This window comes from Pocillopora verrucosa, chromosome 3, assembly GCF_036669915.1.
Source record: "Pocillopora verrucosa isolate sample1 chromosome 3, ASM3666991v2, whole genome shotgun sequence".
Taxonomy (NCBI): Eukaryota; Metazoa; Cnidaria; class Anthozoa; order Scleractinia; family Pocilloporidae; genus Pocillopora; species Pocillopora verrucosa.
Genome location: NC_089314.1, coordinates 29,493,868 through 29,511,830, shown reverse-complemented (window position 1 = coordinate 29,511,830; position 17,963 = coordinate 29,493,868). Strand labels below are relative to the sequence as shown.

Genomic DNA, 17,963 nt, shown 5'->3' with positions numbered 1-17,963 from the left:
CACTGGATAGCGCAGTACGTTTTCTCAACAGTTATCCGTTGGATATTGATTTATCTGTTGAACAGCGTTATCCACTTTTTGAACAACTGGGCCCAGATCTATAACAAGGGACATTCTGTTACTCAGTTTTTATTTTCACGTGATAACAAAGTAAGTCAAAGGGATTACAATAACTTTCCGAGTCAATCACTGTACCTAACTCGCTACAAAAACTGTCTCTACAGAGAGGGCTTGATGAAAGAAAAATCCAACTCAAGCAAATTTAAAAGACACAAGGATCCTGACATGATATCAAAACTCTTTTCTAAAAACCGAAAACTAAACACTATATTAAAGATAGTAAATATGAAAACGATCTTCGCAGTAATGAAGTTAATATGAAGTATATAGACAAATATGATTGTCATAGATTCACAGTTATATAAAAACATACGGCAAACTTTAATGTTCAATTTGCATAGAAACTACCTCGATGCTGCAATTGACCAAGAACGGAAATCTCAACTTAAAATTGAATTAAATTTTACGATGCAACTGAAACATTCGTAAGATTCATATTGAAAAACATCACCAACACGACCTACTAGCGAAATAAACTGTTTCCCAATCTACAAATAAAGTAGATGGTCCTTTGAAATAAATTCTTTGTGAATAAATCTTCCAAGTTTAACTTTCTACTCATTCCAGAAACAAATGAAAAATTCGCCAAAATTTTTTAACTGAGGAAGTGCCCACTACTTCTTGAGTCTCTTAAAATACTTTAACTATTTCAATCGTGATCAGTAAAACGGAAATTATTTTTTTAAAATTCAATTGCAAGCAAAATCTACCATAGTTCACCGACTATTCTGCAACACACTGTTGTCTTTCATATTATGCACTAAGAAATTAAAATTGAGTTAATTTAAAAACTAGTGTATTTTTACTGACAGACAATATCGCTACATGCCGAGATAATCAGGACGTTTTAAAACTGAGACATTATGCCTTTAAAACCAAGCTAAATCGCCGAAAATACCGAGGAAGTTCCTGTCGCCGGAGAAGTTGGTTTCAAATCGTTGCCAAAAACCATCAGCAAGGAACTCGTCTTTTCTACAAACAGGATAAAAAGGGTCAGAAAGGAAAATAGAAACTGTTCATTTTAACATAGGTTGAATACGTTCCTGAAGTAAGAAACCTGTTTAACACACCGATATATGTAGAAGTATCAGAAATTGAAGGAGTGATGAACTTCATAATCAACATTTACGATACGAGCTATGCGTAGCAACAGCGCGGAACGAGCTAATATTCCTTTCACTCATTTTGATATACATTGTACACACTCCGAGATTGATATTACGTCATCATGTTCATCATTACACATCCTTGGAAAAGTTTTGGTTTAAGTCTTCCATTAAACCAGAATATCATTTTGCTGCTCATTGCATATCATACGTTGCGATTGCGTGACTAAGAGCAAATCATCTTTGAAGACATAAAAGCCGTTGCAGTTAGCCGCTCGCGAATTTGATCATTTTCGGAGCACTAAAATTTGAATGGCAGAAACTTATACCTTGGCGTGATTGATTCTCTTCATGCAAATATGATGCGGGCTTGATTCAAAATATATATTATCAATTAATGTTTGCCTACCTCCATCTGACAATATCCCAAACTCCTATCTTCAAATTCATTCCAGAGTGACGTCATCCCCAATGAGTACAAAGGGTGCCCAGTACTTCACATCGCTGAACTCTTCAGACTCTTTCATGTTCTTCATAGCTTGGTTAAGAGCTTCACTTGCAAGCTTGCCAGTAACCAGTTCTTCATAGAAATGTTTCATAAACACGAGAGTAGCCTTGTCATCAATTGCCCACAGCGACACGAGAACAGAGCGAGCGCCGGCACCTAAAAACGCTCTTGCAATTCCAACAACTCCCTCAGCCTTAATCTCTCCACAACCACTGTGACAACAACTTAACACAACCAGCCTCGCTCGCATCCGAACATCCAGCACATCTTTCATTGTTAGAATAAAATCCTCCTCAACAAAGAGCAGTGATGAGCAGGTACTTCGTGGCGCCAAGGCAATTTCGCCTGTTTCCATTCGGCCATGTGCAGCAAAGTGCACCAAGGCAACAGAGGGAAGTCGCCTCAACACTTCATCTTTTCTTGCTTCTTCACCAATAAGAGGATCAGCGCCAAGGATTCTCCCGAGTATCTCAACTTCTTCTCTCGCACATGGCAGTGGATCGAGCTTCCTCCCCTTGTAAAGAACCCCCTCTAAACATGGATCACCCACAAGTAAAGCACTTTTCTTATTGTGGAAGTCGTCTGGGTAATCGTTTATCAACTTCAAAGTAGTTAGGGATGGGGTCATTCGAACTCGGAAAGAGTCACACAAATAATTTGACTCGGGATCCATCAATGCAGCAAAAGGGACAGACCACAATGAACCCTCGGGAACAAAGATAATTTCATCGCCATTGATCAGATCACCAATCGGCTCAATGATAACGTCATACAACATCCTCAAGGCAGCTTTCGGTGAGCTTTCAGGAGAGAAATAACCACGACCTGACCTTTTCTTCACCAATTCTTCAGTGCAGGGCTCATCAAGAGAGCGATCTTCACATTCAATAACACCTCTTTTAAACGCTCTTGATACTGTGTTCATTAAGCTTCCAATAAAGGTATTGACATCTTCGAACGAGCCATAATTACTTATCTCAGTACTTCTCAATTGAATATCTTGAAAGCTGTTAATAAACCAGTAGAATATCTTGCGTGCCTTATCATCTACAGCCATGAAAACTGTATGTGAAACAGCACAGCTTGCAAGGACCTCAAGATCATAATTCCCTGGAGTGTGAGGCCCAGGCTGTGTTCCTCCCGACCCATACCTAGAAAAAATCAGATCATTAAGAGCCTGTGCACGTCCTTGTTCAGCAGATAAAAGCGCATCCAAAATTTGATCTAGTTTTAGGTGAAGACACCACAAACAAGTGTATGCGGTTCTTTGCATGTCGCGGTAGCTAATCTTCCAATCATCTCTGAACCGCAAATTGGCTCGGATAACGTCAAAAATTACGACACAAGAACGATACAGGTTGACGGCTCTTTCCAGATTTCCTAACCTCCAATAAGCATTGCCGAGATTGCAGTAACTCTTTCCCTCTCCAGCCTTGTCTCCCACTTCTTTGGCAATTTTTAGATCACGTTCATGATAATGGATGGCTCTTTCGAAATCTCCTAGGCTATGATAAGCATTGCCGAGATTGCAGTAACTCTTTCCCTCTCCAGCCTTGTCTCCCACTTCTTTGGCAATTTTTAGATGACGTTCATGATACTGGATGGCTCCTTCGAAATCTCTTAGGCTATCATAAGCATTGCCGAGATTGCCGTAACTCTTTCCCTCTCCAGCCTTGTCTCCCACTTCTTTGGCAATTTTTAGATGACGTTCATGATACTGGATGGCTCTTTCGAAATCTCCTAGGCTATCATAAGCATTGCCGAGATTGCAGTAACTGATTCCCTCTCCAGCCTTGTCTCCCACTTCTTTGGCAATTTTTAGATGACGTTCATGATACTGGATGGCTCTTTCGAAATCTCCTAGGCTATCATAAGCATTGCCGAGATTGCCGTAACTCTTTCCCTCTCCAGCCTTGTCTCCCACTTCTTTGGCAATTTTTAGATGACGTTCATGATACTGGATGGCTCTTTCGAAATCTCCTAGGCTATCATAAGCATTGCCGAGATTGCAGTAACTCTTTCCCTCTCCAGCCTTGTCTCCCACTTCTTTGGCAATTTTTAGATCACGTTCATGATACTGGATGGCTCTTTCGAAATCTCCTAGGCTATCATAAGCATTGCCGAGATTGCCGTAACTCTTTCCCTCTCCAGCTTTGTCTCCCACTTCTTTGGCAATTTTTAGATGACGTTCATGATACTGGATGGCTCTTTCGAAATCTCCTAGGCTATGATAAGCATTGCCGAGATTGCCGTAACTCTTTCCCTCTCCAGCCTTGTCTCCCACTTCTTTGGCAATTTTTAGATCACGTTCATGATACTGGATGGCTCTTTCGAAATCTCCTAGGCTATGATAAGCATTGCCGAGATTGCAGTAACTGATTCCCTCTCCAGCCTTGTCTCCCACTTCTTTGGCAATTTTTAGATGACGTTCATGATACTGGATGGCTCTTTCGAAATCTCCTAGGCTATGATAAGCATTGCCGAGATTGCCGTAACTCTTTCCCTCTCCAGCCTTGTCTCCCACTTCTTTGGCAATTTTTAGATCACGTTCATGATACTGGATGGCTCTTTCGAAATCTCCTAGGCTATGATAAGCATTGCCGAGATTGCAGTAACTCTTTCCCTCTCCAGCCTTGTCTCCCACTTCTTTGGCAATTTTTAGATGACGTTCATGATACTGGATGGCTCTTTCGAAATCTCCTAGGCTATCATAAGCATTGCCGAGATTGCCGTAACTCTTTCCCTCTCCAGCCTTGTCTCCCACTTCTTTGGCAATTTTTAGATGACGTTCATGATACTGGATGGCTCTTTCGAAATCTCCTAGGCTATGATAAGCATTGCCGAGATTGCAGTAACTGATTCCCTCTCCAGCCTTGTCTCCCACTTCTTTAGCAATTTTTAGATCACGTTCATGATACTGGATGGCTCTTTCGAAATCTCCTAGGTTACGATAAGCATTGCCGAGATTGCAGTAACTGATTCCCTCTCCAGCCTTGTCTCCCACTTCTTTGGCAATTTTTAGATGACGTTCATGATACTGGATGGCTCTTTCGAAATCTCCTAGGCTATGATAAGCATTGCCGAGATTGCAGTAACTGATTCCCTCTCCAGCCTTGTCTCCCACTTCTTTGGCAATTTTTAGATGACGTTCATGATACTGGATGGCTCTTTTGAAATCTCCAAGCCTATGATAAGCATTGCCGAGATTGCAGTAACTCCTCCCTTCTCCAGCTTTGTCCCCTACTTCAATAGAAAAATGCAAATTTTTTCTATAGTGGAGGATCTTTTGGACAGCCGTTTGAGGTAGCTGATCGTTGATTTGTATATCCTAAGGTTTAAAATTAGAAATATTGAAATTGTTTGACTACCTTTTATCCCCTTGGCTTATCTTTCCTTAATTACGTTTCTCGATGGCTTATTACATGGGCCAGACTTGCTTATGGTGCTACTCAATTTATGCAACAAAGCCAGCTGGATATGGACTGAGAAGGTTACCCTTATAGTGCACTTAACTACTATATATATATATATATATATATATATATATATATATATATATATATACGGAAAAATTGAGCTGGTCTGTCTTCCATGGAAGCGTCCCTTTCCGCGTTACCTCTTGGTTTTCGATTAATTTTAAAGTCGTAAACTTTCTCTTACCTCGATTTTCTCTTTGGTATCGTCACGGTTAATGTTAATTTCCTGATTAATTCTCGTTTCATCTGTGCCATCAGTTGGTTGATTATCACACTCGGTCCACAAATCAAGTAACTTCTTATTGTTTTTGTTAATCTTAAAAGGCTCGAGTCAAAGAATTTGCCCTCTAAAGAGTTTTAGATCAGTTCTATTTACACTACAATTTCAAACTCAACACAGTTCATGCCAGCATTCAATCCAGTGTAATGAAAATTGGCCACAATAGCTGAAAGTAATACAAATACAGTTATTACCACCTCTACTGCTTCTATTACCGGTAATGGTGAGGGTGGTAGAAGCAGAAGTACTACCAGTGCAAGAAGCACAGCCAGCATTATTGTGCAAAATTGTGCACTTAATTCTCATGGTCTAGATTAGTTGTGTTAACGAATATATAAGCTTACATGTAAATGTGCACACTTGCGGTGACTGGAGCTGGCAATGACACTGCCAATGGCGCAGGCAGACGGTTTTAACTCCAGTGATAGGACATGAGAGAAAAGGAATTATAGAACTTTGTTTTTAGGCATGAGGTTTGATAGGAATTTGGAGTTGTTTGGCACCTACTGAGCATTATGGTAAGAGCTGATATAGTTAAGGGCATCACTCAGGTGAACGTTTGAACCCAGTACTGTTTAAGATGATTTCTGGTGTTGTTGGCCGTCTAATATACATGACAAGTCGCCCGGTTTCTTGAATTCGTATATTTATCAGAGTCAACAAGATATGGGAACCGCCTACTTTTCGCTATTTTACATGAGTAATTAAATGAAAGAAATCTCCAAAGCAGAATTGGCTTTTTCTACATTGGTCAAAGGATACTGCCAATCCTTTCTGACACCAGGTAATGGCTTCTTGATACAAGTGTTGTTGTACACATGCACTGGCCCCTTAAAGAAATTGAAAAAAATTAACATCAAGAAAGATCATTTTTCGCATTGCGGATAATAAAGGACCTCAACCTGTACTTCTATTTCAATCTTACAAATCTTAACTTTAGTGATGTCTCGCAATGTACACAGTCAAAGTAAATTACCAGACTCGAGACCGAGTGTGAGATGGAGACTGGTTAAGAAATTGAGAGGTATACATGGGTGCGCGTAGATATGGAATTTCTCTTCGAGTGATCAACACGATAGCTTACGAGAGAGAACAGGGGAAGAGGAGGATATCGGGTTGAACACTCGACGAGAAGTTCCATTTCTTTAAGCAGCCATGTATTATTCTGTATGTTATATAAAAATAATACTAATTTATGACAATAAAAGTCGGCTTTATTAATAAATGAAAAAAGGATCCTCGACCCTCGAAAAAAAAGTTGTAAAGTGCGTGGGCGATAAGGCTCATCGTAATTTTACACGTGTGCTGGTAAGACATTTCTCAGGCCTGGTAATCATTGTAAAACATCACAGTTTATATAATATACGTAATGATATAGCAGCTTTTTCATTAACTATCAAAACTTACAACTTAATCCAAAACCCTATAAGAGTAGGCGGATTACTTTTCAAAATGAGAAATTTAGAATTTTCATTGTCCTTTTGCAAGAAGATCTGTCAAATGCAAAGTCGAAATTAAGACAATAAATTAGGTTGTGAAATGATTTAAGGAGATCCGACAATGCGGAACCCCAGCACAAGCTTTTTTCCTGAATGATCAACTGGTCAGATGAGTCCAATCTTTCGGTCATCCTCGGAGACATTTTCTGCATGTCTCAGGAATTGCAGAGAACTTACCGATTTCTATTGCTTCAATGAAAGTTGGTGCCAATTGAGCAGACACTGTAGCGTCATCCAAAGCTTCTTCCCAATTTCCTGACAAAATAATTTGGTGTGAGTACGGAAGGACAAATTCTCAACTTTCAGAACTAGAGTCTACTTTAAACGTTTCAGTTACTGATGTCTTCTCAGTGCTGGGTAAGTTGCCAAATTAGCAAAAAAGTCTTGCGAGAGCATCTGAATTTCGGTCTGTCTGATTTTCATATATCTGATTGGCTAATTTGAGGTTCACAATTTTTAGTGTCAGGTTTTATCCCATCTTTCAAATAGCCAGCGGACGAATAGAGAATCGGCCAGAACGAGTGATGTTGGTGACGGGGCCATGCATTGAGCCTGTCCCAGTCATGCCAGCGCTACCTTCCCATATTACCTTGAGGTTGCTGCAAGCACGGCGAAAGTTTTCATTCACGCACACCATTCGAACTGTAGATGATTGTAATCAATCTCTATCAAAATGAATACAAAACTGGAATGATTGATTAATTCTTACCCAGAAGGAGCTGAGCCGCTGCTCTGTTGCTATAGAGTATGGCGTTTAGTTTGACATCTTTGCAGTTCACTTGCAGTCCCTCCGAGTAAAAGTGTACAGCATTGTTGGTTTCTCCTTTGCTGTACTCGTTGTCACCTTCTTTCAAGTACACCTCCGCCATCGCTAACAGAAAGAAGAAAACATGCATGATATAGAATATAACTCAATAGGGATGTACAAAATAGCAGTCAGACATATACAGATGCGTAAAATATCCAGGAGAGCAGCAGTTTGAACCGGCTGTCAAACGTTAAAGTCATTTTGTTGACTTGCAAAATTTGTCTGTATTTTTCCTGTTCCATGATCACTAAGCGGTACAGGTCCCTTTGTGTGCCTCTCTTAAAAGGATTGCGTAACCCTAATTGACTCGATGACCGTACCTTATTGAATAGGTTGTGTTTATTTTAATTGTTATTATTACCTTTTAAGGTTGCATCATCAAATTGCGATGTACCATCTGACCGTAAAACGGCCGGGACGTCTATAACGAGAGAAAAATAATCAGACAAGTATATAGGGGACAAGGATCTTTCTGATCTCTCTGTTGGCCTCCAAACATTGTGGCGTGATAGTTCAGCCACTGAACAGTTTCAAACCTAAATTGTACCATACCAGCTCAAGTAAAGTAAAGAATCAAATACGTTGGAACATTTAGCAAACATAGACAAACACTGATAAGTTCATTCAAAACAACGTGAATCGAAGTATTTGGGAAAATAGTCAAACTCCATCTCCAGTGGTTGATATATGTTACTCATCGAAACTAAAATTAAGATGTAGAAGCGGCGAAATAAAGTTTTAAAAAAGTACGCCGTGTAAAGAAGATTCCTGCCATACATAAGATATGATACATAAGATACACGCCACGGTACCGGCATGCCTTGTGATTAAACAATTAAACACTGATTAATAAGTTTAACGGAGAGATATATGTTGATCTTATCGACAAAATCAACAAAAACGTCAGGTGCTGGACTCCATCGAGGCGGGGGTGAGAGGAAGAACGATAGAGACCTTAAGATGGACAACGGAAAAGTAGATGAAGAGGAACTGATTTACCTGGAGAGAGGTTCTGAGGACAAAGCGAAGAAAAGACTGTTCAGGTGGTCCTTTTTCATAAGGTTAGATACCCGAAGGCACGAAAAGGACAACAATTTTTCTGAGTTTTTTTTGTTTTATTTTTATGTTCCTTACGAGATCACATTTAATATTCCATACAGTCTGAGAAATACGCTATCCTAAAGGTTGGGTTAGGTCAAGCAGTCGATAACTTCATACTCCCATATTTTTTTCTTAGTATAAGAGTTTTGGCGTGGAACTGAGTTTCCTTTCAATTCAAGAATTGGCATCTGAAACATGGAAATGAATCACACCATAAATTCATGTTGTGACTATAACCTGCATGTAAGACTACTTTACTCACCTGCCTGAATATCATCAGCTAAATTCACTTTTAAGTCACCAGATCTGACTTGACGTTCCTCTGCAGCTGGAAAACACAACATCACGTTCATGGTGAAACCATTACCCTTAAAAAACAAGACCTTTCACAAGTGGTTTTACTTTTATTTTTCATCATGCTTGAGCGAATCTGTAAAATAATGTGTTTTGCTAATCACCCTGGAAATGATAATCATGTGACATTTTCCGTGACAGAAAGTTAGTTGTAATTAAGGTTTTTTTTTCTTACCGTCTGTAGATTTCCCATCATCAACGCTGACCTTACCATCTTCCGCCATCACTGCAAAAGAACCAAATACTCTAAAACTTCATGATATCAATTTTGAGATCAATCTCACCGGCTTTGGTTGTATTAAACTGAAATCGAAAAGGACGGGCTTTCAACATTTATACCTGCTTAGATTTGCAGGCATGCCTCAGTCCACAACCAAGCCTCAGCCATGTATAATTCCTAACTAATTTAAGTATTAGCCCTTTTAGCCCAAAATTCAACATAACCATTTCTTCGTTCACCCGTCATTAGTTGATTTTTCGTAATAACTTTTCTGATAATGATATAAATGGGCGAAAACAATCAAGACAGTTGAGTATTCCACAATTGTTTCTTGAAGAAAGTTCAAGGCTTTGACGGAAAATGAAATTCCCAGATAGTACGAAATCGAGGGGTTCATTCGGAGAATTAGAGCTATTATAGCAGGATTGGTAACATTGATTTTGAGCCACAACCAACCTGTGTTATTCAGAGTAAACAGAGCGATCTTGGCGCACAAGCGTTAGATAAGTCACATGACCTGTCAACCTAAAGGAAAAAACACGCTATTTCAGCCCTTAACAGCAAAATCAATCAGCCACAATCAGACCAAAGGTTGACAAATATGATTGTAAGAGCACAAGATTCAATATTTTTGAAACAGCAAAACATTGTAAAGGGGTCCGCAACAGTTTAAAGAGCTGACGATATCAGTCACAGTGTTCGAAATGAGAACAGTTTGAGGAAAGTGCCTGTTTATAACCCAGGGAAGAGTTTTTACGGTTCCCCTGGATAACGGCTACGCTATGCGTGCGTGTGCGCCTAGTGGTACCGAGAGTCTGTAAAGGTAACTTCGGTTACAGATTTAAGCTCTGAACTGGGAAAGGCAGATAACCTTTCAACCGGAAAAGGGAAAAGATCACAAGATTCGCTTTCTGACAAAGCCTTAATAGAACTTACCCCTAAGTCAACAGCCAATTCACTTAATTTGACACCATCTCCCATAGCCCGGATATAATTATAGTGCAAAAGAATACATAATGCAAAAAACAGCTGACAAAACCTTGTGCCAACTTAACACATGTTAATGGAATCACTTAAAGGTAAATGCGTAGACAGCTGTATTTTAACAACGTTTAAAGATCATCTGAGTTCGAATGTAGTAAACACCTCTGCTTCTGTCGGAGACCTTGTGTTTCGTGCGTGACACATATCAGATAATAAGTGTAAACATTATATCAAGAGAGACAATTTTTAAGTTAAAGAGACTGTCATTTGTTATCAAGAGCTAGAAGCACCGCCTTTTGTGATTTTGCATAATCGACGCAACCTTGAATAACCTTTTATATCAGTACTTAGCAACAACCAATCACAATGTAGAGAATGTAGTAAAGAGAGTGATTTCGTTACAAGTTATTCAGAGTAGCTCTTTACACACCCCTTGTAACTGAGTGAATAGGAGAGTGCAATTAAACAGTTGAGCTTAATCGAGTCTATGGATTGATTCTAGTTCGTTAGGATTCTATCCCTAGTAAACGGGGCAAAGTTTACGAAACTACAACCAGATTCTCGCCTTTTATTGAACCATGTAGTAATCAAAACTGTTCCTATAACAGCCTAACAGAAGGGAATATGATTTGTCCACGATGGAACTTCCCTTAAAAAGACCCAGTTTCAATCACTACTATAGTGGACCTTCTCAAACGCGCCGGAAGTTTTTTAAACATCTCAAGCGTAACAGGGAAATTTCCCCGAAAGTGGGGAAAAAGGGGTTCCCCTCCGTTAGAAACTGAAACCGGAACTCATGACGTCACCCATTCCTTCACAAAACTCGAACATTCAGATCTTTTTCTGAACATAAATGTAAAATGTAGACGCAGTTTTTAGTTTTGTCCCATGGACTAGCTTGGAGTTATTTCTGCGATATTAGCAAGGAAAAATTTACAACTTGGTTTCGCTGACAGGCAATCATCGACAGTGTGTCATTACTGGCAGTTTTCCATCAGTTCTACCCAAATCAAGAATCTAATTGTCAGTTTTGATGAACTGACAATTAGCATTTAGATCTGTTTATTCTTGTGTTAGATCCATGGTAATCCGTGAAATATCCGCAGACGATTTTTCCAACGATTTACGTAGGTAAAAGTGCAATGAACACGATGTTTGATGTGTTAGGACTGATGACAAGAGATGTAACTACATTTGTAAAGCAAAATGTATCCTGACCGTGATACAGTTATGAATGCGATCGATGTCCCCGACTCTTCACCGAATAATTAATATTCTATGTAAACATACTCTGGTAAAAAAAATTAAAGGCCGCCCCAACATTGCAAGCTGACAGAATTCCGCTATTTTTAGGGGTCTTCATTGAAAGAAGGGTTTTGTCAAACGAGGTAATATTAATTTTAACTTGGCGGACATCTATAACTGCAACTACGTGTATGTCGCTGAGTTTTCAGGAGGGTGAGTTCAACCACAATTACTAGTCCTACTACAGCCAAACTCTTACCGCGGGGTTCCCGAGTTCTTTTTTAGTAACCTACTGGAGGACTCTGGAAATATCTAACGGCAACTATAGACTTGCCTAAAGATACCTACGTTTGTGTCGCCGAGCCATCAGGACGGCAAAATTATTTAATCACATATACAACAACCAAAATCTTACCTCCGTACTTCCGACCTTCTTTTTTAAGTTTTCTTACCAGCCTTAACAAAGAGTCAAGGAGAAAAGCTGATATAATAAACCGACAGCAACAGCTCCGTTTGCAAGACTATGCAAATATACAACTGGAACTCGCTCAGACGCACGAGAGTTTTGACCTCTCAAGTGAGGGGGTTCCCCTAATTTTAGCGGAACTGCTTAGGTCACGTAACCTAATAATTGTTACGAAAATATTCCGGCAAATTGGATGTCCTAATAAGTTTACTCCCATTTTGCGTCGAATGAAAACGTTATAAAAAATGGTTTAAGTTTTTCTGCATGGGTGGTTTAATTCATGTTTCGTCCACGATTAGTATTTGGCAAAGGTAGTTTCACATACAGGCACAAACAGGAAGGCGCTGGTTCATGATTGTCAGTAACTGATTGATGCTGCCCTCGGGAGTTAAATTTCATCTCCCCTATTGAAAAGACTGAAAACAATCTTTTAAATGGAAAAACATTTACATTGACAGAGCATAATCATATCTGGGATTTATCTCAAAGAATATCTTTCCCAGCTTTATTTTGGTCTCGTGTTCCTTTGTCAGTTTAGTTTGGTGTTTTAAAGATTCACAACGATTGAAACGAGGTCAGCCATTTTGTTTTTGTGAGATAAACCTTGGACCGATTTTTCTAGTCTTTAAAAGCAACCTTTTTACCATTAAAAATCGTCAAATCCTCACTTCTAGTCACCTACAAAACATGCACGAGTTACAAATAATTTTGGGAGTCACTAAATGAAAGCCAAAGTAGAGGACAGACACAGCGGAAATCATCAGCTACCATTTGCTGTCTTTTCATGTAAAGCTCAAATAGATCGTGAGTTTATAACTTCACCTGGAGTTAACTTCTCCAGACCGCGTGAGTTATTCCAAATATCTTCAGCTGACTGACGTTAGACACAGTAAACCGTAGAATATGGACAAACAATCAAACTAACCATTTATGATGAGGAAATTTGGATGTAGTTTACAGCGTTACGACTGCTGACATGGAATATAACTACATTTAAATAAGAACTTTACTCTGTAAAGTGATAACCTATCGTCTGTATAACCATGGACATGTTAACTCAGTTTTCTTTGCAGTAAATTCATCGACCAGATTTATGCCCGTTTAAATTCAATGTGGCATTGTGGATCTGAGTAAACCTAACGAAGCCAATTTCACATCTCCGCCGTCTGCGAATTTTGACAGGCTCTTCGCCGACAAATAAAACATTCTGAGTCAGGAGCTCCTGTCTGAGTAAAATTACATTGCTAAAGAAAGTTAAAAGCCGCGCTGATATTGTAAGCTGACAAAATTCACCTGCTTTTGAGTTCATTCAAAGAAGGATTTTGCTAAACAAGAAAATTTATGTACATTAGCGGACATCTGTAATTGTACCTACGTTTGTGTCGCTGAGTTATCGGGAGGGCGAGATTATTCTCATATACCACAACTAAAATCTCACCTTGGCGTTTCCGACTTCTATCTAGTTTTCTTCTCTAGCCTTTATCGGCAGCATGAATTTGGAAATATCCCACGACAGCTATCGAAATATACTAGCCCAAACAGAGGGGCGTTTCAACCTTTTAAAAAAACGTGAAAAGGGAAATTTCTAAATATTTTAGGGGGCTCCCCTACTTAGCTTTTAGGGACTGAAAGCGGAAATCTTCGTCACAAAGCGTAACGCTATTTTATAAAATAATTAAAATAGTACGCGCGCTCTGATTGGCCATAAAACCATTTTACATGAGCGTATGTAAACACGGTTTTCGTTCCTCTTTCATTAGTTATTTTATAAAAAAAATGTAAAATGGTTTTCGTGTTTACATAGCCTGATGTAAACACTTGGGAGGTTGGGAGAACACTCGATAAGCTGGAAACCACTCCGCTTCGCGTCGTGGTTTCCTACGCTTATCTCGTGTTCTCCCAACCTCCCAAGTGTTTACATCAGGCTATGTAAACACGGAAACCATTCTACATTTCTTCAATTAAGCTCACTCCATTTTGCCCGCAAATGTATATTGTGAGAAGATGTTTTAATTTTACTGTATGGTTTGCTTTATTGATATCAGGTATGCACGTAACTAAACATAAATACAAATTGACTGATTGTCGGAGTTTCAAAAATAAAGTCGAACGCTTAAAATTGAAATCAGGACTAGAGCGGAAATCTTGACGTCAATTTTATGCATTGTTGTAATAAGGGGGGGAGGTCAGGGGTAGAGGTCGGGGGAAATCCCGGATAAAATTTTGGGAGGGGGAGAAACGGAGGGGGGGTCAGTCGTCGATAACAGAGTATAAAGGGAAGATTGTACAAAACTGGTTGCAAAATGAGGGGGGTCATTAGAATACTACAGAGCCTTAGAGGGGGTTAGGTAGATTTTATCGTGACACAACCAAAATCCTTCAAAATCCTTCTTCCTCAGCTCTATGTTTCGTCTGTATTCGCCTAAAAAATGCGGTAAATATATTAAAAATAAGTTAGTTACATTGAAATATAGTACACATTTGAGAAATTTAAGCTTCAAGCTCGCTGATTTTCTTCCCTTAAACTATACTCAAATTTATGAATAGGAGAAAGGTGAGGTACATAATCTATTGTTACAGACCTTAACTCCCTGAAAACATCATAGCCTGGATAAGCATTTTGTCTTTCCAATTAAAAATTACATAGAGAGGGATTTCTATCATGCATAAAAATGGAGAGCAAATAATCTGATTGTTTAAGTTTATCTACTGTTCAATCAAAATACAAACAAGAAGGGCTCATGTTTGTGTCAGTTATTTTGTTTATCACAGAATAGATACTGTAGCAAGTAGCATAACTAGTCAGATTACAGCTGCATTTATGGTAGAATACTGATTCTGCTTACATCCTGTACCTATTTGGCTAATATGCAGTTGAAACTCTTTATTTATCTGTGAATGTCTATTTAAGCTGGGTACTCTGTGGAGTCTTCTTACAGCTGGCTGTAACTTAGCAACAAGCATTTCTCCCATGTTAACAGCATTTCTTACTTCAAACTTTGGTTGGTCAGCAGCACTCATTACTCCTGGAGTCAGTACTGCCGCAATGTCTGTTTTAGCTTACTACCTTATTTGTGATTCTCCATTAGAAATAGGACTGGAGGAATTTACCGAAAGAACTACTATGAAATCAATAACTGAAAACAAAACAGTAGAGGACAAGAAGGACTTCATTATTACAATGCTTCACAGTCCATTTTTGTGGGTTTTAAGTGCAGGATATCTACTGACTTTGTTTGTGAAGATTGGAGTTGGTGAATGGACACAACTTTTTCTAATACAGACAATTGGAAGAACACAATATGATAGTGAGTATAAACTGTTCTACATGTTTTAGATTGAATCACCAATTTTTTAAATAACTCTTTAACCTCTAAGAATGACTAATTTCTCCTTACAGTATCATCCATGAATCAAATGAAAAGGTCGTAAGAATAATGGAAATGATGTCCAATTTGGGAAGCTCTTGATTGTCAACCAAATTCTCCTTGTCATTACCAGATGAAATGTAAAGAGAACAATGAGAAGATTTGAATGTTAACAATAAGGGTTAATAATGTGGTCAAAATTGTGAGAAATTCATGAAATTTTTTTGCAATAAATCAGTCACATTTATGATAGTGATGTGACATTTTCATATTATTTTAAACTGAGTAAGAACTCAAAGAGATGAAAGAAAGCCAAACAAGGGTATACTAAACAATATGTTTCTATATATTATGATATAAATTTATATTATAATTAGTATATCATACAGTGGTCTTGCTTATTTTTGGTCACAACAGGTGAGATAAATTTTTCAACTGACTATAAGCAAACCTTTTTGCTGTTGTTGTTTAATTTTCTAGACTTCCAATTTCCAACTGATTTTAGCCTGTAATAACAGGTACATGTACAACAGGCAGTGAATTTCACTGTGTATCACCTGAAAAGGAGAACACTGTCACATAACACTATTTGTTTTTACACTTTGATTTTTAATGTTTGTGTTTTCTTATCCCCAGGTAGTGTTGCTATGAGTTTTTTAGAGATACCCTTGCGAACTGAATTCCCAGTTTTCTGGGAATTCCTAGAAATTCTCAAAAATTCTCAACTATGCAAATTAACTCTGATTTAAAAAGCTTGGAATTACTGGGAATTTCTGGGAAAGGAAGACTCCAGTTTTGTGAGGACTTGGAATTCCTAGGAATTCCTAGGAATTCTCAGCTATACAAACTACCTATAATTTAAGAAGGGTGGAATTCTTGGGAATTTCTGGGAATTGAATTTGAGGCAATTTAAATACCCTGAGGTCCACATAAATTCTAAAAAATTCTCAATACCTTGAATGTGAAGGTTTTAAGAAAAGGAGTAATTTCAGAGGCTTAAAACTTTGGCTCAATAAAAGGTATGTTATACAAAACTTACCAAGAGATATACATACATGTATATGTTTATAACTTAAAGATCATGAAACTTATTAATCAAACTAAGTTTTAGTAAATCTCTAAATTAATATAGATGTTCTCATGAACCAGCAGTCAATTATGTTAAATGGAAATTGCCAATTAATCCAATGTACTCATATCACAGATTTGCTTTCTAATCTCAAAGGACTCTTGGATTCCATGATCATAAAATATTTTTATTGTGATGCAAATTAATGTTTCATGTTCACTGCTGTGCCAAAATCATCAAACATTCATTAGCTGTTCCTTGGTACACAACTTCCACAATAATTAACATTAATTACATTGTTATCTACACTTAAAAAACTTTATTAGTTATGAACATAAGTTACTTCCCTACATTACTAACTAAGTTACTAACCTACATTACTGGTTGCCTTTGTTAGAAAACCTTGGAACAGTCAAGCTCAGTTGCCTCAAACACTGTCAGAGACTTCATTATTTTTAGTAGAAATTTCATGCCTTAGACAAACAAATTCAACACCTAATTAATCTTTCTTTTTTCATGATTGTTGTTGCTGGTTTTTTTTTTAAGTTTTGTGCTCTGTTTTCGTGACTAATTGCTGTAATTCGTTTTGCTGTTTTTATTCTTGCAAAACATTTTGTAAGAGTTCCAATACTTGTGGATCATCCACACCCTTTGCAAACATTTGGCATGCAGACAAGACAGAGGTAGTCAATGTTCCCTTTGAGAAAAAACACCTTTTAAATGACGTCTTCAATTTACTTTATTTGAAACTCTGATCTGAAAATATTTGTCAACAAGACTTGTTAGTAGTGAGAAGTACAAACCAAGTTTCCCTTCATAACTTAATTTCTTAAATGTCTCAATCACTGGATCTCCCCAAAAATATCACATCTTTTCATTTTTAGAAGAACTTTATTAGTTATGAACATAAGTCATTTATGGTTAACGAGGTAGAACAAGGCTAACTTAGGGTAAATGTGGGTTAACGTGGTAGAACATGGTTAACTTAGGGTAGATGTGGGTGAACGTGGTAGGACATGGCTAACTTAGGGTAGATGCGGGTTAACGTGGTAGAACATGGTTAGCTTGTGGGTTAACGTGGTAGAACATGGCTAACTTAGGGTAGATGTGGGTTAACGTGGTATAACATGGCTAACAAGGACATATTGTAAGTTTTACATGAAGGTTAACCATATATATTGTCAGCCATTTTGTCGTCTATATGGTATTCAGCCAGGTCAGCATTAGATTCCATCCACCAAAACCACCTCGGTCGAGAGGGACTGAGATGGAATATTTAATGACTTGCAAAACATAACCGAAGATTCTCGGAAATCCGCAAGTGATGTAGCCGAACATTCGAAGCTGTAAATCCCATGA

At 38.2% G+C, this 17,963-nt stretch overlaps 1 protein-coding gene across 2 annotated transcripts; it reads right to left on the bottom strand.

Moving 5' to 3' along the window:
- Positions 1–113: 113 nt before the first annotated feature.
- LOC131798117 (tetratricopeptide repeat protein 28-like) lies at positions 114–13,776 on the bottom strand. 2 transcript variants are annotated; one of them, XM_066162913.1, is made up of 11 exons: positions 13,606–13,776; positions 9,929–9,997; positions 9,428–9,478; positions 9,161–9,226; positions 8,159–8,218; positions 7,699–7,860; positions 7,167–7,244; positions 6,253–6,320; positions 5,395–5,526; positions 1,636–5,062; positions 114–1,092 (listed from the first exon to the last, which is right to left on the bottom strand). In XM_066162913.1, exons 3-10 carry the CDS (start codon positions 9,474–9,476, stop codon positions 1,673–1,675), a joined length of 4,005 nt encoding a protein of 1,334 aa, XP_066019010.1. In that variant the 5' UTR covers positions 9,477–9,478; positions 9,929–9,997; positions 13,606–13,776; the 3' UTR covers positions 114–1,092; positions 1,636–1,672. The 2 variants fall into 2 exon arrangements, with proteins under 2 accessions (XP_066019010.1, XP_066019011.1); XM_066162914.1 differs by lacking the exon at positions 13,606–13,776 and adding an exon at positions 12,117–12,747.
- Between the last annotated feature and the right edge of the window lie 4,187 nt (positions 13,777–17,963).